Raw genomic sequence first — 24921 nt, forward strand, 5'->3', positions numbered from 1 at the left:
ATCCTTTTCTTTTTCGATTAGGCTAGTTAGGCAGATAAGTGGATAGGAGGGAATGAATTTCCCATGCTCTGATGTACAAGGGCAGGTCAGCTGTTAGTTACCTTTAAAATAGCTCATCTTTATAGCAAACAGACTGCTGAAGGAGGAGGCGGCAAGAAGAGGACTTTGTTATGTGATTCTGTCCCTTCAGCCTCCTTCCACAGTATGTCTAGTATTAGGGAAAATGCAGCATATTATGACTAACATTAATGCAAATTAGTTGTCATCGATTATTTTGTGTATTTACTTTAAATCACCACACACTCTTTTTCATACTGTGATGAACAAATTGATGCCAGCAGTGGCTCCCAGACTTTAGTGTGTATCAGAATCGCCCAGAGAGCTTGGTAGACCAGATGACTAAGCCCCACTCCCAAAGTTTTTGATTCAGTTGATGGGGACGGGAACATTTGCATTTCTAGCAATTCCCAGGGGATACTGATGCTGGTTATAGAAACAGTAGCTTCAGATGCATTATTAGCACCTTAGGAAATGCCTAAACCCCTATCCCTCGATACTGTGCTCTGACGATACAGAATATGGGGCCAGGTTTCAGTAAGTCAAGGTCATGGGTGACAGAATACCTGGGACAACTTAAATATAGAAATAATCTCACAACACTTTCGGAGACCACTGATTCCAAACTTCTGCTTCCCAAACCTATATCGGGGTTGCTTACAAGAAAAATAAATTGCTTCCTTTTCCATTCTTCTCTTAGTTTCTACCCACCACTGATGGCAGGTAGATAGTTCTGGTCGACTGCAGGATGTTTGATGTGGGGATCCTAAGTGCCTACCGGTGGGCAGGTGCTCCACTGGCTAGTGTGGCTGAGACATTCTGAGCGCAGGGCTGGCTCTGAGCGGTGTGACGGATGCCCTTCCGGGCCATCATAGGCCTGGGTGTAGTCCCATTCATGCCCTCATCACCTATACGCGCACACCCATGATTTCAGCACAGCGGAGGAGCAGTCTATGGTGGGAAGACCTGGGGTCCTTTAACTCTTTGAGTCAGGTGAGTCCGCAGCAAACTGATAATCTTCGGCACAGCGCAGGACCCAAGCCATCTCTGACTGAGGTTCCTGCTGGCAAATTTCTCCACGTGCGGCAGCTGCTCAGATTTGAAATGTTTGCTCTGACCTTTCTGGTGCCACTTGTCTAAAGATTGCCTGCAAACTGCTCTGTGACAGAGGCTTCCTGCCAGTGAAAAACCATGACTGCACTTTACACCGTAATTGAGTGGAGACAGGATTTACCTCATTGGACCACCCTGCCTGTCTGACTCCATTTCATATTATTAAAAACAGAGACTTGGATTTTTTTTTTATAAAAAATTTATTGAGATGATGCAATTATAGGCTTTTCTTTAAAAATTATTTGCAATTCACTGGCCCTGAGAAAAGGCTTTTTTTTTTTTGTTTTTCTTTTTTGTTACATTCATTTGATTCAGTCCCTTATAAACCCCACACCTCATAAACAACAAGAGATTAGAAATTAAAAAAAAAATTCTAGATTCGTCCTCGTTTGCAGGTGGTTGCAGTCACAGAGAAATATCTTCAAGAATGTTCACTTGGCATGTATGAAAGATTCGGGGAGTTTGTCGTTGTTTAGTGTTGATGCAGATGGGGCCCAAAGGGTATCAGGTTAGTCTTCTGTGGTTTTTAGGCAGGCAGGGACCACTGTCACCCCCCTTCCCACCCCACCCCCGGCTCCTTGGATCACTCCCTCCATTACTGTTCAGAAGAGAAACAGGTTGAGTGGGTGAAAACTAACTAGCACCGAATGCTTGGGCAAAGAAACTGCCTTTTGTTCTTTGTGTATTTCCCCCAATTTTTATCTTCAGCTTCCTGGGTGGGAATGGGTCAGATCGGGTCGGGGTATGGCCAGGCTGGGTCCCAATCCTCATTCTGTCCCTGGCATGCCGTCTGTTCCTAGGACAAGTCACAGGACCTCTGTGATACTCAGATTTCCCTTCTTCAAAAGGGGAGCGAATGTTTCAGACATGTATTCAGAGTTGGATCCTAGGCAGTGAATGGCGGAGGAGGTGTGGTTACTTAGGCATTTAGGTACATCGCGTCAAAGCCATTTAAGTTTCTGCTAAACCTACATTCTCACTTGGACCAAGGTATCAGTGTAAGAAGATGATGGAGCAGGGGGTTCCAAACATACTGCTGAAAAGAGAAAAAAATCCATCAGTTGTTACTCCTCTTTTCCTGTGGGGATACCCCTGCCCCTCAAAGGATGTGGAACATCGGTGATGCTACCGTAGGCACGACAAAGTTGCCTCGGGACAGAAAGATCTTAGGGATAGCATTACTTCCACGTAGCCCGTCCAGCCAATTGCCACTGCTGTCTTCTGATGGAGAGGAAGCACCCTGGTTACCTCAAGGTGCAGGGAAGAGTAGACGCTAGATAATTTCAAGGTACAAGCGAGACTGTCTGCCTCGGACCCAGCTGGAGGCAAGTTTGCTCCCCTGCAGCATTCTTCTGAGTTCTCCTTTCCCAGTTTCTCACTTTGCAAGCCAAGACCTCCCACGATGGCAGCAGGGAAAGGCCAACTATTCAGATCATGGACGTACTTCTGGTTTGGTCCCAGGTGAAATTTTCGTCCCCCCTAGTGCTTAGTGTTGAAGTGAGAAATTTCACGCTAGATAGATTCTGCAGGAAGGAGATACGCTCTCGGAGGGCAAGGATGGTGCCCGATTCTTGGGAATCTCTCGGGGTGTCTAGCAGGTGCTCCATCAAAGTTGCCTAAATTGAACCTGACATCTTTCAGGTCTGCAGTGTGTAAATGCTGTGTCCCTGGTATCGGCATCACTCAGGTATTCTCTCAAAGAACCAATGAGAAGAACCTTTGCCATTAAGGGAGTGAACAGAAAACCAATAACGGTAACATCTGGATGGACAGTGAAGACTACATTGGAATTGCCACCTTCTATTCCTTCAAGTGGCTGAAGGTGCCAGCCTAAGTCTTACAGACTCTTACAGGATATTGCTTTAAATACAGAAATCCTGGGGGCAAAGGGGAATTTCCCCTCCATAATTCAACTGTAAGATTCTTTGGACAATAAGAGCCCGAGTCCTTAAACCTGGGTGAACGGAATGAGATGCTCTAATCTTAGGGAAGAGCGACATCGTGCCTGGGTCTCTGGTTTTATGTCACACAAAGAGAGCCTCAGTAAAGATCCACCCTCTCTCTCCAGCCCTGCAACTCAAAGGCTTCACAACACGCCAGGTATTTGGCTTAATCTCTCCATCTGAGAGCCAACATCAGTCATCTCAGAGGCTGGAAGATCATCACTGTGTGCTATGGAACGCTCTTGAAAGACATCTGTAGTATGCTGGGATCCAGCTGGATTTCATCCCCGTTCGAGCAGACTGAACCCAAACCCTTCATCTGGGGACACATAGAAGGTCCCTGACCTCACCGCGAACCCGACCTTCTGGAAGGTAGAGTGGGAGGAGTGTGTGAGGGTGGGAGGAGGCCGGCCACCCCTGCGCATCTATCCGTGGTTGGATGAGAGGAGATAGCCTATTTGTCCCTCCCTCCCCGCAGGCTGGTGTCCTCATCAGTGAGGCTGGAGCTGGGGGAGGGGTGGAGAACTCCTCCTGCCCGTGTGACCACAACCCCTGCCTGCCTGACTCACTCAGAAATGGCCTGAGGACATGCCTGGGCATCTGGTGGCTTCACCTGGAGGGGGCGTGGCCGTGAGATGCTCACCCAACTGAGCAGAGGAAGCGGAGAGAAACGAGGACGGGGTGCTTTGTAAGGGAGGTCTAATCTTCGTGAGTAAAAAAAGACTGTACTCCTAATATTGGATTCCGAGCCTGTATTGGAAGAGTTGATTTAGATGGCTATTGAACAGGAAACCCCTCCCCCCCAAAACTGTAACAGCTCTTGAAAACTACGTTATCATCAGAAGTACTAAGGGGTGGCATCTTCCTCATCTTATAAGATACTACTGACCTTATTTTGAGGTGAAAGAGAGCCACGCATGGGTCCATTCTGAAACACAGCTAGGAAAGAAGAGGGTAAAAGGAAGGTATCTGAGGAATTTCCCGTCTGCCCAGGCGTGGCAAACACCAGTAACAACTGAGAGGACACACTCCAGGGTCCTCCCCCTCAAATGCCCTGTGTCCTGTTGGGATCAGGAAACTTAAAAAAAAAAAAAAAAAAAAAAGGCTGGGAATTGAAAAAAATTTAGGTGAGGGTATGAAACTGACTGCACGATGGCCTTTGGGATGGAGCAGAGATGACCGTCCATAACCTACTTTGGAATAATTCACACCCCACTGCAGAAGATCTGTCACCTGGACCATCAGGCCTGTGTGGTTTTTTTTTTTCATTTTTTTTCCCCACTTCGCAGCACTTGCAAACTAATCCCAAGATGCTGGGGCTTCCAAATAACCTGGACAGCCTTCCAGGCTCATCTTACGCTCTGTGGAACCACCGGGCCCCGCGGTTCTCACAGCTGTGTCAGGGGAAGCCTGCCGGACTAGCATGCATCTTCCCGGAAGGCAGCAGCCTCCGTAACGTCTCTGGCCTCCCTCCGATAGGTGGCCAAATGCTGGGATGTGGGTTTGCTTTTTGTGGCGCCGGCTACAAAGCACCCAGACCACTGATCCCGTTTAGGTGCCAACAATTCCCAAGACTCTCCAAAGAGGCTGAACCCCGCTGAAAGGCATCTGAAATTCAACAACAGGCAAGGAGGGAGGACGGGATGGGGCAGGGAAGGAAAGAGAGCCAGAGAGAGAAGAAGAGAGCTCTCCTTTTCAATTTATCGTTTTTAAAAGCATCTTATTTTTTTTTTCTTTCTTTTTTTTCTTTTTTTTTCCAGCCAAGACCCAACAGCAACAGGCACAAACCTGATCCACGTGGCAGGGTCAAGAGAACCTGAACCCTTTTGTAAGTGTTCTCTCTCCTGACCAGTTGCGCTTCTGCACTTTGTGAGATTTGCAAAAAATATATATATATATAATAGATATATATTTCCATAGGAAAACAACCTCGATGTCTTCCCCTATATGAATGATGAAAAGTCAAACTGCATGGTCTTAAAAAAGAACAAAACCAAAAACACCATGAAACTTAACAATAGGTGGAACGGGGTGGGGGAGGAATTACAGAAAGAGATTCCAAATGAGAAGGAACCATGAACGTGAGTCCCAGGCTGGTGCCCTTGGCCAGAATTCCAGCGCCGCCTTTGCTGAGTGGTTTGTCTAAGGTGCTCCGGGGTCCCTCACGCTGGGCGAGAGAAGTGTCACTGCCATGTCCGGGTCTCTTCCCTTCCGCTCCGTCACGCCCCAGCCGTCCTGGCGGGCAGGGTGCCCTTGGCTATCGGCCCGCTGAGCCGGGGGCTGGTTCCTTCAACACTCATCTTCTTGGTATATTTGTTCATCCAGCTCCTGGGACTCAAGATGCTCCAGACGGTCTGTTCGGCCACTCATGATTTCATCCGGGGTTTTCATAAACCTTTGGAAGAGGAAATGGTGGCGTGAAGAGGTTACAATTTCCTAAAGTTGTCTTGACCTTGAACTCTAAAAAGAGAGTTCCCATCGCCTCCACATAGCTGGAGAGCTACTGAACCTGGTCATAATGCTAACTTAGCCCAAATTAGAAAAAGCTACCCCTTCCTCTGACTGCCTGAAAGTTGGCAAAACAACGATAAACAAAAGTCTAGGATGACTGAAGAAGGTGGAGCCGTGTGATGCATTCCTGCGTGACCGTGCGAGGGAGCCCTGGGACAGCACAGGTACCTGCATCTCTGATTTTCAGAGGGTTACAAAGACCCGTGAGCGCTGCGTATCCGTTTCCATCCCAGACTGTGCGCCCGAGGAATGGTATTCAAGACTTGAATCTAAGGCGAAGGATACGATTAAATGCTAGGTGGAAAATCTGAGGAATAGGGCAAGATAGTGGAGCTTCTGGAAATTAGAAAGGCCGAAAGAAAGAATCTTTTTCAATGTTATCACTGCTCCACCCCAAATGCTAGCCATTCATCCCCTTTATTCTGTCTTCCTTTGCAGCTAGGTGCAAACAGCCAGCCTCATCTTCTGGGTCGCTGGGGTCATCTGGAAATTACATCAGTGCCATGTTTTGACCATGATTTACATGGTTCAGGAAGGGTGCCTGGCTGCGAACGTTCTGTCCTTATGGTGGGAGGGCCCTTTCCACAGCCCACACACTGTTCCCTTCCTCTGCTCGGTACCACATGACCTGTCTTAAAACATACATTTTCTCTCATCACTTCACGTTCAAAAGCCTATGATGAGGGACTTCCCTGGCGGTCCAGTGGTTAAGACTCTGCACTTCCAATGCAGGGCGCATGGGTTTGATCCCTGGTTGGGGAACTAAGATCCCACGTGCCTTGTGGCATGGCCAAAAAAAACAAAAAAATCCTGTGACGACCACTTATCAGGTCAAGGATCCACTCTCTGGGCCTGCCCCTCGGGCCCCTCTGTCACCTCAACCCGGAAACTCTTGTTTTCCACTGTTCACTAGCATGAACCCTTCACTCCAGTCTCGCCAGTTCTTTTTATATCAATCACAGCTCATGCCATCCTCCAAACCTTTAGCTTTGCCCTTATTTGGAACCCTCTTGACTCCTTCCGCTATCTATCTGAGCCCTACTCACCGTCTGGGCTCTGTCTCATCACCCAACCAAAGTCTCCAAGAGTCCCTCCAGTCTAACACTTCACTTGATTACACACTGGGTTTTATACCGAGAAGCCTTCATTTTGGGGCGAGCCTGGCTTCAGACATTCATTTCCTCAAAAATGACTAATCTCTCTTCACAAATAGCACTCTTCTTTCCTTTTATCTTGTTGCAATCACTGTTGGAAGCCTGTGAACCTTCCACCTACGACTTCTTTTCTGCCCATTATTGCTGATTTTTTTTTTTTTTTTTTTTTTTGGCCGTACGCAGGCCTCTCACTGTTGTGGCCTCTCCTGCTGCAGAGCACAGGCTCCGGACGCACAGGCTCAGCGGCCATGGCTCACGGGCCCAGCTGCTCCGCGGCATGAGGGATCTTCCCGGACCGGGGCACGAACCTGCGTCCCCTGCATCGGCAGGCGGACTCTCAACCATTGCACCACCAGGGAAGCCCCTATTGCTGATTTTTTTTCAAGCAGTCTGTTCCGTAGCATCTGCAACCTGTCTTCCACTTTTATCCTGGAGCTAACGCTTCTCCCTCAACATCTGAAGTCACTAATAATCCCTTCCAGGCTGAGTCCACAGGTGTGCTATTATACCTGGCCCTCCGAACTACCCCTATCCTCTTTTGACGGCTTTTCCATATTAAGTTTCTGATATCCCACACCAGGCTTGCCCAGAAACATTTATCAAAAGCCTCCATAAGGTATAAAACAGAACTATATATATATAAAGGTATATATATATATATACCTTCTAGGAGCTTATGACCTACTTGTTGGGGAGAAGGACTTCATATATACAACTATTAAAGATGTAAATCACGATGTGGTTTAGGGCCAAGGAAACCCAACAGATGATGGAAGAAGGTATCTGTGCGTGTCTGAGCAGTTGAAGAAGGTCTCATAAAGGGTAGTGGACTTGAGGTAGACCTGGGGGGTATATATATGTTAAAAAAGCAAAAGTTAAAGTGATGCACAGGGAACCCTATTAGTGTTGGAGGGCAGCTGGCAGTGTGATTATGAATTTGGGAGGCAGGAGAATGGACCAGAGGCAGAGATTGCTGAATTAATCTAGGTACCAGTCGTGAAGTCTAGACATCAGCCTCCACTGCCAGGGAAGCAATAATACTGCTTCTGCTTTGCTTTCATCTTCCAGGTCTCGTGAGAGTACTTGCCATTGGTAGATTCCAACCTGGAGCCTGCTGGTAAGAAATCTTGGGAAATGTGGTTCCCTGGCTTCTAGCCCCTGAAACAGACTGGAGTGGGAATGGTGCTAAGGAGCCAATGGACTGTCCAGCACAATAATGACTCAGTTGTAAGAAGAGTCAAAGGTAACTCCAGTGTCAAGGCTGGTTACTTAAACAACGGTGATGCCACTGCCGATGTAACATTTATTCTGGGGGTGGGTAGGTTTCCAGTATGGGAAGAAGGCCTGTCTTGAACATTTCATGTCTGAGATACTAATGTGATATTTAAGTGGACATGTCCTGGAAGAAGCTCTTGGAAATTCAGATTTGGAATTTCAGGGAGATTTTAGAGCTGCATGTAGAGACGTGAGAGCCCATTCATGGAGGTGATAACTGAAGCTGTGTAACGGGATCCATCCATCCAGGGAAAAAGTACAGAGTGGGGAGAACAGAAGCCAAGGACTAAGTTTAGGGTGAAGGATGAAAAGAACGCATCAGCAGAGCCGGAGAAAGGAGGGTTCTTTTTCCACTTCATTCTACTCTGTTTCCAGCTCTTGAAAAGCCTTCTCTGTTTCTTTTGAAGATCGCAATTGTGTTTTTACTGCTCCTACCTTACCACACCTTTCCAATGCTAAGGCCCAGGTTCTCTGCTCTTTCCAATAAGTACTTATCCCAGTGAGCTCGTTTACTCATACACAGTGTCATTTTGTCATTTTCCACCCAAATCCACATCTCTAGCCCAATCCGTAACTCTCCTTTGTCCCACCTGCCAAAACGCAGAACCTGAGGTCGTGTTTGTCAATCCCACCTTCTCCCAAGCTTCACTTGGTCTCACCACATCAATTACCACCAGTGTCAGAGAGCTATGTCTACCTCTCCTGATTGGTCCATTAGACCCCTTCTTTTTCCTCTTCTAATTGTTTCTCCTCTCTTGTCTAGGGAATCACAATCTATGTGGTAGGTTAAATGGTTGGAACTCATTAGCTGGGAGGAATTCTGGAAAGACGACTGTCTACAGCAGCTTTCAGACTTTTACAATGCATTGTCATAAATGTATTTTACATCACGACACACACACACACACCCCCCTGAATCACAGTTTTCATGAATCAACAGGCACTCTTAATTCATGTGATACAGTCTGATATTTTCAACTCTGTCCTTTCCTATTCAATTCTGTTCTATTTCATTAAAAAAAAAATTAGACTCATTAAATCTATTTCATGATTCACTAACGGGCCAGGACAAACACCGGTCCAGGGCTGGCAACCGGGAGGCCTAGGTTTGTTCAGTTCCTTGCTTTGCCATTGGTCCCTCTGATCGCTCCCTTTAACTACCATAGATATAAATGCCAGATAATACTGTTTGATCATTGCATTATTTGAAAGGTGAGTCAGATTGTGTTTATTTAGTTTTGGCTTTACTCTAGGTTAGACATAAGTGGAAAAAAAAATTTTTTTTTTTCTTAAATTCTAACCAACCACCACCTGGTATCGAATGTGTAGCGGTGATGGCTTTGAGGATCAGATAGGCAGGTAGAGATCTTAACAGTCTCCCTCCTCCCTCTTATTTGAAGAAAACAGTATCCTCCCAGAAGAAGGAAAGGAGAAAAAGGAAGTGCTACCTGAACAAAAGCCTTTGTCCTGGCTCCTTCCTGATAATGTTTAGTTTGTAGTAGTGGCGCAGGGCTCTGGACATTTTCTCATAGGTCATGTTTGTTCTGTTCTGCTTGTTCAAAGGCGGAAGAGAGAAAAAAAGCACAAAGACACAATGAAACGAACCTCAGAAAAGACGCTGCAGGAGCTGTTCAAATCTGCTTCTGTGGCCCCGCCAGTTGGGAAAGCCACCTGCTAATCTGCTCCCTGCCACGCCCACCCCTGGGCTTTTTCACAGACGTCCTCGCTGAGGTTTCTCCTAAGGTGAGTCTAGCTAACAAAGCACACATCCCGCAGCGGCCTCCCCGACTTCCTCTCCCAGGACTGCGCTCTGCTGTGCCCGAGGAATTTCCTGCAGTTTCCCCTATCTGGGGGTCATCCTTCACCTTCTGACCCACAGAGGATTTCTCTTCCTTTTTTCCTTTTTTTTAAAAAAAAATTTTTATTTTTACAGTGACCTTTCTCAGGCTTGTGTTTCTGGTTTGTCATTTTAAGGAAGAGATTTTTTTGTTTAAATTCCTGTCATGGAAGCAAGAATACAGTTGTTCCGAGCCCTGGGGTGAGGGCACCCTGTGCGAGCTGCAGAGCGATTTTTCTCAGTGACTCACAGGGTGGATGGTGTCAGTGGGGTATGGCCATATTTGGTCACGACAGCCTCTGCTAGGTCCTCCACGGCGGGGCCAGAGCGCGGGCTGCCATCCTCCAAGGCTGCAGCCGGGGCAGAGCTCAGCGGTGTCTCCCCTGTACAGGCCTGCCTCTCCTTCGGCGGATCTGGAGTTGGGCCTTCCTGGTGCCCCACGGCTACCTGTCTGTGGTCAGGCCTGGATCTTGCTGACTCTTTTTTTTTTTTAAGTAGGAATACAGATTTATCTTAATTTTCTTTCCTTTTTTTTTGGCAGGGGAACTCTTTGCTCTGTGTATCTTACTTTATTTTACTGTGATAAGAACACTGACCATGAGATCTACCCTCTTAAATTTTTAAGTGCATAATACAGCACTTAATACAGGGTTCACTACAGGTACAGTGTCCTACAGCACATCTCTAGAACTTACTCATCTCGTTTAATGGAAACTTTATGGCCCTTGATTAGTAACTCCCATCTCCCCCCTCTCCCCAGTCCCTGGCAACACCAGTCCACTCCTGGACTCAAAGAATTTGCTTATTTTAGCTCTAACTTCGAGTAAGTGGCATCAGGCAGTATTTGTCTTTCTGTGACTGGCTTCTTTACTCAGCGTCACGTCTTCAGGGTTCATCCATGTTGCCACACGCTGCAGAAGCTCCTTTTTTTTTAAGGCTGAAGAATATTCCATTGTGTGCATACAGCATGGTTTCTTTATCCATTCATCCATCAGTGGACGTCAAGGTTGTTTCACCCACTTTTTACATCTATGCACTTTAATGGTTTTCCTAACTATAAAAGACTTCATCTTTTAAATTCGATTCCCTCTTCCCAAGGTGGAAAACTGCAGGGGCCATCAGACTTCTTGCACTGTTTGCTTTTCAAGGAGATGCTTTAAAGTCAGAGGATAAGCATTTTCCACGTAGAACTGGGCTTTAGCGACCGTGGAAGTTTCTAACCCAGCAGAACAGAAGCAACGCTTCCCAAAGCCCCCTTGTGAGTCACAGAGTGCCACAGTGCATCCCTGGTACCCAGTTCCTAATGATGGCGTGGGTGGCAGGACCAGGCCGAGGCAGAGGAGTGACGGTTACTCGTAATGAGGCCTGTCAGACCGGAGACTTAACTGGCACCTGGCACAAGGAACAAGTGGCAAGGGGCATCTTTAATGATTTCCTCCCCTTTGCAACTAATTGTCCAGTGAGGAGGAAACTAAATAATTACGGGCAGACAGGAAGCAGAAGACAGACAACTATCCTCCAACCCAGGGATGAAGACTAGATTTTGGCCCTACTTTATAGAACGAATATCTGATGCCCTTTTACCTTATGGTTTCCCCACAGTCGAGCCAGTCCATTGGGATCCACTATCCGGAATATTTTCGATTCTTTGTCCTCCCATCGGATGAAGTTTTCGTACCGGCTGTCAGAAAGCAACTGATAGACGTAATCCCAAAGCAGTCTACAGTCTACAGAGGAAAAGGGCAAGAAAACACTGTTGACAAGGTTGCTTGTTGAAGTACTAAGAGCAAGAATCAGAAAATAATCGAGTAACCGCTCTTGCCTCCTTTGGATGGACTGTCTAACTTCCTCGTTTGGGGAATTCCCTGGCGGTCCAGGGGTTAGGATGCCGCACCTTCACTGCTGAGGGGCCTGGGTTTGATCCCTGGTTGGGGAAATAAGATCCCGCAAGCCACTCGGCCAAAACGAAAACAAACACACATCCTCGTTTCATAGTGAGGAGAGCAAGGTACAGAGAGACCTGTGAGATGCAACCTTTGACCTGTGGAGGCCTTCGGGACTGTCCGGGCCCAGAATTTCCCCGCTCACATGAGGACACAGAGACCTGGAGAGAGGAAGGGACTGGTCCACGGTCATGACCAATGACCTGAACTTGAGCAGAGCCCACAGAAGGGACAGAACAAGCTCTAACTGGAAATGAATTGGTTCTGAAAAGGGGCTGAAGACACGCCGGCAGGTCAAAGGGCAAAGAAAGAGTGTGCTCGTGTTCGGAGAGAGCAATGTGGTGTCAACGGTGGGGCGCTAAAGTTTACTTTGGAGGGTGATACTCAACAGATAAAGACGTGACGCTTGAGGCCGGCTGAAAAATGGCAGAAAAAGCACCACGATGCGTGAAAGGCAGGCTGTGGGGGAAGAAGACCCCTGTGGTTTGGGGACTGTGACCGTGGGAACCATGGCCAGCATGGTCTTTAGAAAGAATGTAGATAGTCCCGTTATAGCTACTTCGGAGGTTTTAAAAATTGCTTTACTATAATGGAATCAGTGTAGAGAGGAACCCAGTGCAGAGAATCCCTTTCTCCATGTGCAAAACTGATGCTGCATCGCTTGGTCGGGCAACAGATCTTTCTGTGTACAGGCCAGGCGCGGGGCGAGGCCTCGACCTTGGGCTGTGGATCGGCGAATTGAAAGGGAAGCTGCAGGCTGCACGCCTCTGCCCTGTTCCAGTGCTGTCTGGATTAGTGCCGGAACCGGGTGTGGCTGGGCCCCTAGCACAGCCTGGATAGGTGGATGGGAGCGGATGTGGACTTTCTAAGTCTAGTTGATGCAGGACTGGCCTCGACCCCCAGATGTGCTTCTGGGAGCTTTGATGAGCCCTAGCCAGCATGGCTGGTCGTAAGCGATTAATTTTGTTGAACACCGTGTATGTGTCGCGCACTTTGCAAGCGTTATTTCTAATCCTCACTTTACACACTGCGTCCTTTCTAATCCTCTCGTGCCCGAGGTCACCGGGATTTGAACTCTGGGGCTCCTGCACCGCAAGGTGCCGATTTCCTTACTTCCTTATGTTGGGTGAGGCCTGGCACACCTGGGTGGGGAATGTCCAATCCCAACGTGGACTGTTTCAGAGCGAGCCAAACATTCACCTCCCAGAGAATGTGACACGCCCTCCTCTGGCACATACTTACAAGAGGAAACGAGTCAGGTCACCTCGGGCAAGTTTCCTAAATCTCCCTGAGGTTCCGTGTCCTCCTTTAGGAAAGGGGACTAACAACGTCGACTCTCTCCAGGATTACTGTACGAGCGATGATGTGAGTGAAGAGAAAGTAAGGAAAACAATAACAACAGCGATTACTGGGTGCTGTTTGCAGGCACTGGGCTGTGTGTTCTACCAGCCGGCTTGCCTCTGACCCTTAGGGCACCTGATGAGGCAGCGCTGTTGCTGTTCCTATTTTACGGCCAAGGAAGCTGGGGCTTAGCGGGTTTGGTCATTGGCTCAAAGGCACAGCTCGTGAGTGACACACGTCGGAGTCTGGAGCCCGTGCTGTGCCACATGTCCTGCGCTGAGACGTCTATTCTCAGAGAAGAGGGTTAACAGGTAACTATTAGTCAAGGACTTTTCCAAGCAAGCTTTAACTCTGAGTGTGTCCTTCGTGCAATCCAGCTTTCTCGCTGAACAGCAGAAGGAACTGGCATAAAATGTGGCATTTTCCAGGAGGCTTAATCTTTTAAGGAACTACCATGAAACTTAAAATGACCACACATCTTCAGTACCCCTTACTGTATCCTTTTCCCCCCGATTGATCTGTGTCTAAAAATTAATGTGACGTGTGGTTTCTTCTGTTTCAGAAAAGGACCCGTGGTGTCCTTCTTAGAAGGATGACTCCTGGAGCCTGAACCCTACGCTAAGGGAAGCTGACCAGAGATTCTATTATCATCCCTGCCTGCCGCGGCCCTCTTGGTCGCCAGAAGGGGGCACCGAGGAGCAGCAAGGGGCCCAGTCCCAGCATCAGGAAGCACCTTGAGAGGTGAGTGCCACACACCATCTCACGCTGAGAATAATCGAGCTCATTTTTAAGGCACTTGTAAGAGGGCGACTGTAGGCAGAGCAGTGAAGTAGGCAGTGTCTTTCTCCCTCTCTGCCACCTCCTTGTCTTACATCGTTTTTAGTACAGGTGGGAAAATAGAGAACTGAGATGCGGTTTAATTGTCCAGTTTTTGACTTACTATCAAATGGCAGATGCATTTTAATTTCCCACAAGCTCTTGCAAGTAGAAACCATCTGGCAAGACCACATATGATCACGCAAAATGCCAGTCTACTAGGAGGAGCAAAGGTGTGGCAGCTTCTCCGTGTTTCCTGACAGGGTTACAATCCTTTTTACCACCAAGAGGCTTCATGACACCTCTCGGATGCATCTGGACTGGCAATGTGATTCTCTAGAGTGGATCATTTGAACACAATTTAATAATTAAACAAACTGATCTGGTTGTCTTTTGCAGTTTGATGGAAGGAACTTCTGCCCACCGGAAGGTGAGCAATATATTGGCAGTCCCTCACCTCTAAGACTTCCTGGAGCTAAAATGCAAAGTGAGTGTTGCCTTAACACCATCTGCTGAGGGATTTTCACTTTCATTGTTTCTGTGGCTTCTCTTTTTACTGCTTTGGACATTCTGTGTCTCATAAAATGGTGAAGTGCGAACCATTTTCCGTTGGTTCGACTTAAAAAATGGTTTCCATTTAAAACCATTTTACCGTTGCTCAAAGTAAGGGCTTAACCAGCGCTGGGTACCTACCATGCTGGTTCTTCAGAGGCATCGAACCGAGACCTTTATGTCGTAAATCGTTTACTGAAAAAAATCTAGAATGTGATCTGTGTTTGGTTGGTTGGTAAATGAAGGGCAGGGCTTACCAAAGAACAGACTTTACCTATGAGTTGCAGGAACACTTGTATCTTGCCAACTTTTCCCTTTCATCAATGTGAAAATAACCCCAAACAAGGGGCCAATTGATCATTTCAAATGACAATTAACCCAGCGACGCCAACTTTAGCAGAGTAATAAAAATATATTGACATTCAAGACATACTGAATTACTCAGTCACTGACAGAGGTAGCGACAGGAATTTTCTGGCATAAAGTAGTTGTTTCAAGCTCAGCGTATAAGTGGCTTTTTATAACACTATTGATTCTATTGTTTCTTTAGTTAAAAATTATGCCAGATGATAAAAAAGAAAACTGCCTGACCACGCAACTTTTTTTTCTTTTGTTTTTTTACAATCGAAGTTCAAGCATCTGAGTTATTTTTGTTTTTTAAGATTTTAGTTAAATAAAAGGCAGATGCCTTTTAGTTCCTAGGTCCTCTGGAGGCTGTTGCCATGACCCACCAGCAGTTTTTGTCAAAATCCATCCGTGTCTGCACAGATACAGTGTTTTCTGATCACTGATAAAAATGCTTAATACTATATAATAAAATGCACCCAAAGTTCATCCCATTACAAAACACTTGAACATGCATGTGAAAAATATATATCACAAGGTCTTCACTAATTTTAGCTGCATGTGTCTTAAACTAAAGGGCCTTCTCTGTCAAGGCATGTGGGAATTTTAAACAAATGTTCATGATTTGGATTGTCTCTTCCATGAGAGGAAGCTCGTGAAAGGGTTTATTAGCTCGAGTGAAGTGTTATTTTCCAATTGCAGAAAGAGAGTTCTCTCTCTTTCCTGCGGGGTGAGGTACCCTGGGCATCCACAGTTAAAAGGCATTGCTAAAAAATATATATATATCCCTTCCTGTGGTTAGGGAGAAGTATTTTCCCTCCCACACCAGTCTCTTACCAGAGACTCCTTGTACAAGCTTATTGAACAGAGACTGTAAAAAGATGGGCAATTCACACATAACCAACATGGTTTCTAAAGGAAAAAAAAAAAAAAACCTAGAAAGCCATGCTAGACAAAACTGATGTTGAAAAGATCTGAGCGGGCAAGTCCAGTTATCGACAAGTTATTTGAATTTCCCGAAATTCAAATTTCAGGAAAGCATCGAAGAAAGAAATTTTTTTGTTGTTTTAACTGCCCAAATGGAATTTTAAGTGAAGGTCTGTAAACTGCAGTTCTGTGGATATAATCACCAACAAGGAGAGGCCTAGCATTCCTGTTTCATTGCTTTAAATTTATTATGAAAAACTAATACATGTGTTTCAGGTTCAGGAACAAAATGGGTCCGTAACACCCAAAATAAAAAGTTGCTTCTCTGCTTATAGCAGTGGTTCTAAACTAGGGGCAATCTTGCCTCCTAGGTGGTGTTCTACCATGTCTGTGACCATTTTGGTTGTCACAACTGGGGTGGAGGATGCTATTAGCATCCGGCGAGTAGAGGCCAGGGATGCTGCTAAAAATCTTATAATGCACGAAAGAACTCCTCCCCGGCAACGAAGAATCATTCGGCCCAAGTATCAAGAGCGCCCAGCTTGAGAAGCCCTGCTATGGAAGCACGGGTTTTACAACATGCAGGGGGGGCTATCTGCAGGGTTTTTTTGTGTTCTTGTTTTCCTCCTCAATTCTAGATCAGCCATTACCTAGAAGCAGACAGCTGATACATCCCGCGCAGCCAGCCCTGTGTTGATACGCAGAGGTGTGTTTCCAGTGGGTGCCTGCTTGTGCTTTGCTGTGGCTTAGGAAAACGGAAGCCATATGTGCAGAGCAGCAAGCTGGGAGAGGGAGAAGCTGAGGCAGAGAATACAGACCTATGCTTCCTGGCTTCGCCGGGGCGGAGGGGCCGCCGCTGCAAACAAACACCGCTGAACCTTTTCACCTTTGGTTGCAGGAGGTGTAGAGCGAGGCTGGGAAACGCAGAGACCAAGCCCCCAGCTAAAACCCAGTCAGATGTATCCCTCCTCCCGCAGGCGTGGAGGCGGACTGCTGGGACACAGGGACGCTGTTACAGAGATGCAGGCCCGCAAACAAACTGGCATTTCCAGTCTCCTCAATCCCCTTCTATTATTTTCTACCGAGTTACTGTGCTGGTACTGTTTTATCTTTTAAAAAAGCTGTCCTGAAACTTTCCTTCTCTTCTTGATTTCTCAGTGGCCCACCATGAAAAATAAAGTGCAGTGACTCAGGCAGAGCGTCAGAAGTCTGGCACCTTGGGATAGTCCCGTCGGGGCGAAGGACTCTGTCCGCTCCAAGGGTCCCCTCCATCTCCTCCAAATACAGACAGCGGGCCAAGCCTCAGAGGAGGTGAGCGGGAGTGAAGAAGTTCATCTCCAAGGAGGTAAGGAAACTAGGGTTCCCTGAAGGGGTGCACTTTTCAGGCCAACATCACTTAGAACAAATGCCCAGACACAGGCCTTGTGGGTTCAGGCCCTGCACCCGCTCCGGTGGGCAATGGTGCTGGCCATAACCACTGCTCTCCTCTCTGCAGCCCTGGAGCAGAGCAGAGAGAAACGGCGCACAGGAGGGACACTGACTAAGCCTTAGAAATTACCCTGCTTGTGCTACTGTTTGCATATTGTCTCTTTAGTGCTCAAAAGTGCCCAGAAATGAGTATTAGTATGATCATTATTATGGGTAAAGAAACCAGGCTTCAGGGACCTTAAAGACCTCTGCTTGGGAGACAAGGGCTAGATTCTAATCCTGTTGGCTCCAGAGTCCATGCTTTCCCACAGGCCCACAGTGCTACCTCAGGAACCCTCCCTCCGGCTGTGGATGAAGGGCCTGGGCCGGGAACCATAGAGAGTTCTCTGCCTGAGACAGCATGGGAGGACACAGCTCCGCCAGCTGGCCCTAAAACCCCGAGCCCCCCTGGCTTACGGAGACATCCCACGATCCTGTCCTTTTTTCCAAACACAATATTTACATGCGCGCGTGTGTGTGCAGAGGCGCACACACGCATGCACACCGCCACACTGTACTGCAAAGGCCTGGGGATGACACCGCCCTCCATCGCTCACACAGTCCATTTAGCTTCTCTTTTATGATGTCTTCTTCCCTGCAGGGTTGCTCCTGAGGCTCATTTATACAAGAAAATAAAAGTCCACGTGCCTCACTGGAAACCATGTCACCATCAGATTCCACTGGGGAAGAAGCAGAGATGGATACAGGGGGGCAGGGTGCAGTGTGACTCCCCCCAGCCTGGGAGCCCTGAGGTGAGCCCCTAGCTGCTGGCCCTGGTGTCTCAGGCTTAGGTGCCTGCATCTGACGTCCGATCAGAGGCTCCCAGGATTGAATTTCTGTGTACACAGAACCTATCCGGTCAGTAAAACCAAATCAAGAGTGTACAGTGCTCAAGCCAGGTGACAAACGAGTGTCTCCTCGAGGAGAGTCCTTTTGTTTCTGTTAAAAATGTCACCCTGAGAGATAACACACATATATTTGTTTTCAGTCTCTTTGAGGATCTGAAAGATCGCCAGGCCAGGCGTTATCAGAGGGTTGCAAGTGAAGGGTACAGGGTCTGGGGGTGGGGTGTGGGATCTGTTTTATCTGCTGTAAGATCCACTCACCAATGATAGCCTCACAGACCGTGAAGAAGTTGACGTTCGCAAAGAAAATCAAGAGACTTAGGCAAGAGTTGTGAGATGAGCACAAGAGAAGAAATACTCTCTTTCTGGATGGTCCGTGGACTTTGAACAACCAAACCTGTACAGACCTCTTAAAGTCCGCACTTCTGTGGAGCAGATGAACGGCTACGAGTGGATGATAAACCAGGTTGCCGCTGAATCTTCCTCCCTTTAGCAGATTTTTGGATTAAGTCCAAGGAAGGGACACGCAGATAGGAAGTCTGGTAACTCAGGTTTTAACGGAATTGAAGTTTAAGAGAAAGCCAAAATGACTTCAGTTTTTTTCTTTGAAAACGGAGCTGTCTATACAGTGAAAACCAAAGCAGGGAGCATAGTTTGTCTGATGGCATAAAGTAAGAGGGATTATTGCCTTGTGCCAGCGAAGACACAACATTTGGCATTTAGAGATGCTGTGCCCTATCACCTAGAAAAGTGCCTGGCGCACAGAGATACGTGTTAATTTTTGAATGAATAATCTTAACATAGTTCAGGTATGCAGAGCTACACTTTACTTTCCTCAGCTGTATTTTACTTATGTTAATGATGTCATTGCAACTACTCCGGGCTACTCGGCCATCAGCCTGCCATCTAGAACTCAGCTCCTTCCTACATCAGCCACTGTTCCCTCCGCGTCTTAGGCGTGCCTCATTCTCTGAGGTGCGAGTCATTCCTTGAGAGCAGGGACGGCATTTTCTACACCTGTGACTGATACAAGCAGACAGTTGCGTAGAACGGGGAGCGGTGGACTTTTTCCGTAAAAGGCCAATCAGTAAATATTTTAGTCCAGTCTCTGCCGCAACTCCTCAACCCTGCCAAGGCAGCCACAGACAATACTGAGTGAGTGGGTGTGGCCGTGCGCCAGTGAAATTGGATTTACAAAAACAGGCGGTGGCTGATTTGGCCCACAGGCCTGCATTTCCAGTCCCCGGTCCCAAGGAAACAAGTGTGCTGGAAAGAAGAGTGGTTGAAGCTGCAGGCTGAACACTGGACGTGTCTTCATCTGTAAAAGACCCTTCTAGCTTTGAAACCACCAAGTTCTAAGAATTATTTTCAACATATACTGAAAACACAGCATCACCTGGGCTACCCTTCAATTTACGGCACTCACTGCCAGTACCACTCTGGCTATGAAACAGGTTGGCGAGACACAGGCCAGTAAAACGTTTGTGGGCTGAGAAAATGTTAGGAGGTGACAGATGCTCCCCCATGCCCCCGCCACCAAGCAGTCCTTCCCTGAGGACAATAAATAGAAAAGAGCACAGAAAGAAGCAACTTGCTCAGTGTTGCACATACCACTGGCTGTTCAATTAAAAAATAGAACCCCGGAATCTTCTCTCACTCTGTCCTATGTTAAACTCTCTCCCACAAATGCCAGCCCCTGCAGCTTGTTAAACTCAACAACAGTCCTTCTTATTCCTTGAAAAATAAGCAACACCTTTCAAGATAAGCTGTGTGTTTCTATTTCAATTTGTGGTTTGTGTTTAAACTGTCAACTACCTCCTGGATTTCTTTCATTGACTATTTTAGATTTTCCGCCAGGTAAGTACCTAAGTGAACCATCATAACTTTGCATGGGGCCTCTTAATTGTGTGATGCCTCCCAATTTCATAGATACTAAAGTGTGAAAAAAAGAAAGAATTGCTAAAATATGGTGGATTTTTTAAATGAACCTGGATTCTTGACTTTACATTTCTATCTGAAATAGAACAGATATACTAGGCCTTACATTGTTTTGGAGTTTTCTCCATTTGGAATGACCTCTTTTTCTTTAATCTCCACTTGTCCATATTCTAAGCATTCATCTAGCTAAAAGCCAGCCCCTCCATGAAGCCTTCCTGACACCTCTACTCCAGCCTCCTACAGCACTTAATCGGAGTCCTTGGAAGACACCACAAGCTGCACTTGTAGCTCACTGTCTACAGCTGTTTCATGACGAAGACTGTGTCTTACATCTCCTGGAGCACTCCACCCCCATGAATGCAGAACAGTGCTGCAAACACAGAAGGTGTCCAGAGGCACACACCCGGGAGCACCTGAGCAAATGATGCGTGATTTACGTTGATCCACATGTATCAGTAGTGTTCTTACCATATCCTCCAACTATGGTATTTGTCAGTGTGACACACAGCAGCACCTTCAGTGCCCTCTGGGCTCATCTGAAAAGTTTTCCCATAGAAAAGCTGCTTTATAGAGATCTGAAGGACTTTTATGGCTGTTCAATAATGACGCAACTTTACATCGTACATAGGAATCACCCAATGAATTCGACTTCCAGTAAATGAAGAATCAATTCTACGAGGATCTGAGTAGTCCAAAAAGACACCCAAAGGGTTGGAGTGGAGAGACAGGGACACCCCAAATGAGAAACAAGCCTGGAACTGTGATGAGCACTTTTGAGAGGGTCACAGTATCAAGACTAAATGTCAGATCGTAGACTTCTCTCTCGTTTCACCCTTGAGAAAAACAGTGCCTTTTGGTTACATCAGCTAATCCTGGATCTGGTTAAATTAGCGAAGACAGACATGTGGAGATGATGGAACTTTTGAATATACCAATAGAGTAGCACAGTTTTTAAGAGAGCCATATTAAAAAATTTCCAGACCTACTAAACCAGGGAAAAACAGCTCTACGCCTGAACAATTTAACTTGACACATGGGGCTTATCTTGGATTCCTAAGAAGTCTGTGGCAAAGACAGCGTCACAGAGGAGGTGGACAAGACAGATCGTGATTAGGAATGCAGGGGTAGCAAGGGCAGCCCAAGAGATAGCAGCCAACGGCGCGGCAAGGGCTGTCCTGCAGCCTCATCCGCCAGCCCCTATGTGACCTCTGCTTCTCTGCCGTTCAGTTTCCTCTGTGGTTTCCCCTGTAAACGACCCTTGCATATAAAATGGATAGAGCAATGATAGGCTACCTCGAAGAGCTATTCTGAGGATTATAAACAAGCAGAAAGTATCCACAAAATGTCCAGAACTGTTGCGCAGACCACGCAAGAAACAAGCAGGGCGTATACAGACAAGAAAGAAAGCCTAGAACGTCCAAGACAGGTCATTTTTATCATTCACAGGAATATACTGGCCCCTTCCTCCTCCTCCAGTTATCTGGGGAAATGCACATGCTTTGCCACAATAAGCTCTTTGCTACCTTATCCCCGTCCTTTCTTTTCATAGTTTCTCTTTTTTCCATTATTAAAAAAACCTTTATGTAAAAGTAGACGGAACAGTAATGTAAACCCCGGTGCACCCGACCCCCCACCATACAGCCATGAGCTTGTGACTAACGTTTTACGTACACCCCACCCGTTCCTCACTCCCAACCCTGTGGGGTGCTTCTGGATCACATTCCAAGCATACATCATTTCATTTTTCATGGTGTTTTTGAAACACGTCATAGCTCTTGGCCATTTGATTTTCTTGATCCAACATTCCTTATGTAAGTTATTTATAATGATAAAATTGAGGTGACATTGGAGGTGCCCTTGGGACCAGAGAAGAATTTAGAAACAAATGACTTAAATAAAAAAGGGACGAGTCAAGGCAGAAGTAAAGCAGCCTTAGGGCCCGTGTCGTCATGGTGTCGTGAGCACTGCTCCAGCCCGAGCTTCCGCTGGAGCTCGCTCCTGCGGCATCAGCCCAAGGAGGAAGGGGCACGACTCACCTTTCCCTGAATAGTTCTGACCTCTCTCCTGTCTCCGTGTCTCCCTCCCATTACTGGACCCATAATCACCTTCAGCATCGAGCTACCACCCTTCCTCAGTTCCTCCAGTCAGAATACCCCTTCTCTCTGCACTGGTTCCACGGCACTGAATTATCCTCGCATACAGTAGGTATTCAATAAATGCTTGTGCATTGACTGGACGGGGCAGAGGGCTTATTTCCTTCTGCCTTGGAGCTTAGTGGTTTTCACATCTGTCTCTCCTAGTAAAATTTAAATCCCTTGAGGAAATAATAAGTGTTATATCAGCTCTGTGTCCCCTACTTCCCAGTGCATTTATCTGTGCACAGCAGGTGCTCCAAAAATGTCTCGTGAATGGAGAGAAGCTCTAGGAAAAGAGTTAACTTTGCCAAGAGGTTAGAGGATTATAAGCTTCTGGAAAATGACTTCATGTAAATTATGGGCGGGCTAGCAAAAATACAATGTGGTGATTTTTTTCACTGGTTTCCACTGGTTTCTCGTCTTAGGGGAGTAAATTTGGGCTTGTCAGCATAGAAGGGAAAGAATTCGGGAGTGGTTTCCTCTGTCCAAATGACACAGCAGCACCAGACTCCAACACCCTAATCCTGCTTTTCTCTCCTACCCCCTCCCAAGGTGAAGGCTACGTGGGGTTGCTGTGCAGAGGATGGAATTACAAGCCTGCATCTGAGACAAAGGTTCTTTATGCTGCGTCTGCTCGTTAATTAGCCGCTGGAAACTTCGGGACAGGGCCATTAACACGCTCATAAACCTTTGATTTCAAATGTTTTTGCTCAGCCGCGATTCTGATGTGACTCCCCTCGTAAGCTGGATGGAGGACGTTTGTTTCTTCACACCTAGGAGGCGCATAGCTCCTCCAGCCCCGTGGCTCATGAACTAGCCCGTTAAGGATTCCGCCTCCTGCAGGCAGAAGCCTCCACTCGGCCTCCCAGAGCCTTGGAGGGCACCTAATTGGGACAGCGTGAGGCCCCAAGGGAGCTCGAGGCTGGCGTGCGGCGAGGGCAGCGCTCACTTACCTGCTATCCTCCCGATGGGCATGGCGTGCTCCTCGGGCGGGGAGACGGAGACCATGATGTGGTTCATGTATGCCAGGTCTTCCCGATGGGAGAGGTTGATGGGTTTCCCTTCCCGGTGCAGCCCGTCCTCGGAGAGCCGGGACTGCTTGAAATCCACGGAGTGCCGGGGGTTCAGGATCAGAGGGTGCATGATGGGACTGGGCATCAGCTGGATCACCCGCGTGCTCTCCTGCCGGGGGCTGGAGGGCTTCTGGTGGGGCTCGGAGGACGGCGGGCAGTGATTATTCTCCATGGGAGACACTGACAGGGGGTAGGACTCCTGGTGGTTGTTCTCCTGGTGGAGCCTCGGTCCCTGGGCCCTCTCGGCCGGGGAGAGGCGGCGGATCATGTTGTCCAGGGGGGACCGGAGGGGCCGCTGCTCGGGGTCGGGAGAAGGCCGGTGGTTTGTCGTGATGGGTGACCTGGAACGGTGCAACAGTTCAATGGTGGGAGGGTTGTGGTGTACGTTCTCCACCGACGGCCTCGGGGTCCTCTGGACACAGTTATCTGTGGAGCAGAGGGAAGGACAGTCAGAGACCCTGCTGGACGGTCAGGGGAGGCACCTCACTGCGGTCCTAAAGGTGGCGACAGTGGAGCACGTGAGCTTGCAGGAGCACCTTTCTTCCCGGGACGCAAGCTCTTTTTCACCGCTTTAAAAAAATTAAAGTGCACATACTCGAAATTCTTTTCCTGCCAGTGGACAAGCAAAAACTGTCTACAGACATTCCATTAATCACCTACTAGTGGCTTATAAACACAAGGAAGCCACACATTCATTCTTTATCTTTTTGTTACTCGACTCTTCAACACGGCTTTTAGGGTCCTTAAGGGTTTTTCTCTAAATGTTTTCACTGACTTTTCATAACCCAACTTTCATATTCTCTACCTCCGGGAGTTGTTGGTATTAACGATAATGATGATAATAATAAAGCAATTACTATATATCCTACGTACTGGATTATATTGTTTAAAATTTATAACACACCTAAGCAGAAGGTACTAACTACTGTTACTCCTGTTTAACAGGAGAGAAAATGGAGGCATAAAGAAGTTAAGCAACTTACCCAAGGTCACCCAGCCAGTTCGATTCCAGTAAGATTCTAGAACCTTATGTACCCATTAGAATATCTACTTCTCTGCTATGTAGAAACTAGGGGGGAAAGTCACATCAAAACCTGCTCTAGGGCTTCCCTGGTGGTGCAGTGGTTGAGAGTCCGCCTGCCGAGGCAGGGGACGCGGGTTTGTGCCCCGGTCCGGGAAGATCCCACATGCCGCGGAGCGGCTGGGCCCGTGAGCCGTGGCCGCTGAGCCTGCGCGTCCGGAGCCTGTGCTCCGCAACGAGAGAGGCCACAACGGTGAGAGGCCCGCGTACCGCCAAAAACAAAAACAAAAACAAAAAACCTGCTCTAAGCGTGCACAGTGGGCCTAATTTACATAATAACAATCTTGTACCTGAGAGAACATTGAGGATCATTTTGTTTCCGAGTGCACAGACAGGTAGAGTTAAGTGAGAAGAAGGAGGGATGGACCCCTGACAATACCTCCACCCCATCCCACCTGAACTTTCAAGCTGGAGACATCTGAGGAAGGACAACATCAGAAGTGTACACAGCTCAGGGACTTCCCTGGTGGCACAGTGGTTAATACCTGCCTGCCAATGCAGGGGACATGGGTTCGATCCCTGATCCGGGAAGACCCCACATGCCGCGGAGCAACTAAGCCCGCGAGCC

General features: G+C 47.5%; 1 protein-coding gene and 2 long non-coding RNA genes across 10 annotated transcripts in view; 2 read left to right on the plus strand and 1 right to left on the minus strand.

Moving 5' to 3' along the window:
- Positions 1-1351: 1351 nt before the first annotated feature.
- Positions 1352-24921, minus strand: part of ETV6 (ETS variant transcription factor 6) — a 240134-nt gene continuing 216564 nt past the window's right edge. For 6 of the 8 annotated variants that reach the window (XM_073789035.1, XM_019937672.3, XM_004316069.4 and 3 more), the window contains 4 exons: positions 23153-23698; positions 11475-11617; positions 9502-9602; positions 1352-5508 (listed from right to left, as the gene is read on the minus strand). In XM_073789035.1, coding sequence (XP_073645136.1) covers positions 5403-5508; positions 9502-9602; positions 11475-11617; positions 23153-23698 — 896 coding nt within the window. In that variant the 3' untranslated portion in view covers positions 1352-5402. The remainder of the gene's footprint in view (positions 5509-9501; positions 9603-11474; positions 11618-23152; positions 23699-24921) is intronic. The other 2 variants (XM_019937704.3, XM_073789036.1) reach the window with 2 other exon arrangements.
- Positions 9661-14527, plus strand: LOC141275904 (uncharacterized). The gene is made up of 3 exons (XR_012324525.1): positions 9661-9796; positions 13737-13915; positions 14390-14527. It is a non-coding gene; the product is annotated as an uncharacterized lncRNA (long non-coding RNA).
- LOC117314285 (uncharacterized) lies at positions 16964-23159 on the plus strand. Its single transcript, XR_004529031.2, has 3 exons — positions 16964-17159; positions 17883-18033; positions 22752-23159. It is a non-coding gene; the product is annotated as an uncharacterized lncRNA (long non-coding RNA).

Source organism: Tursiops truncatus, chromosome 11 (assembly GCF_011762595.2).
Source record: "Tursiops truncatus isolate mTurTru1 chromosome 11, mTurTru1.mat.Y, whole genome shotgun sequence".
NCBI lineage: Eukaryota > Metazoa > Chordata > Mammalia > Artiodactyla > Delphinidae > Tursiops > Tursiops truncatus.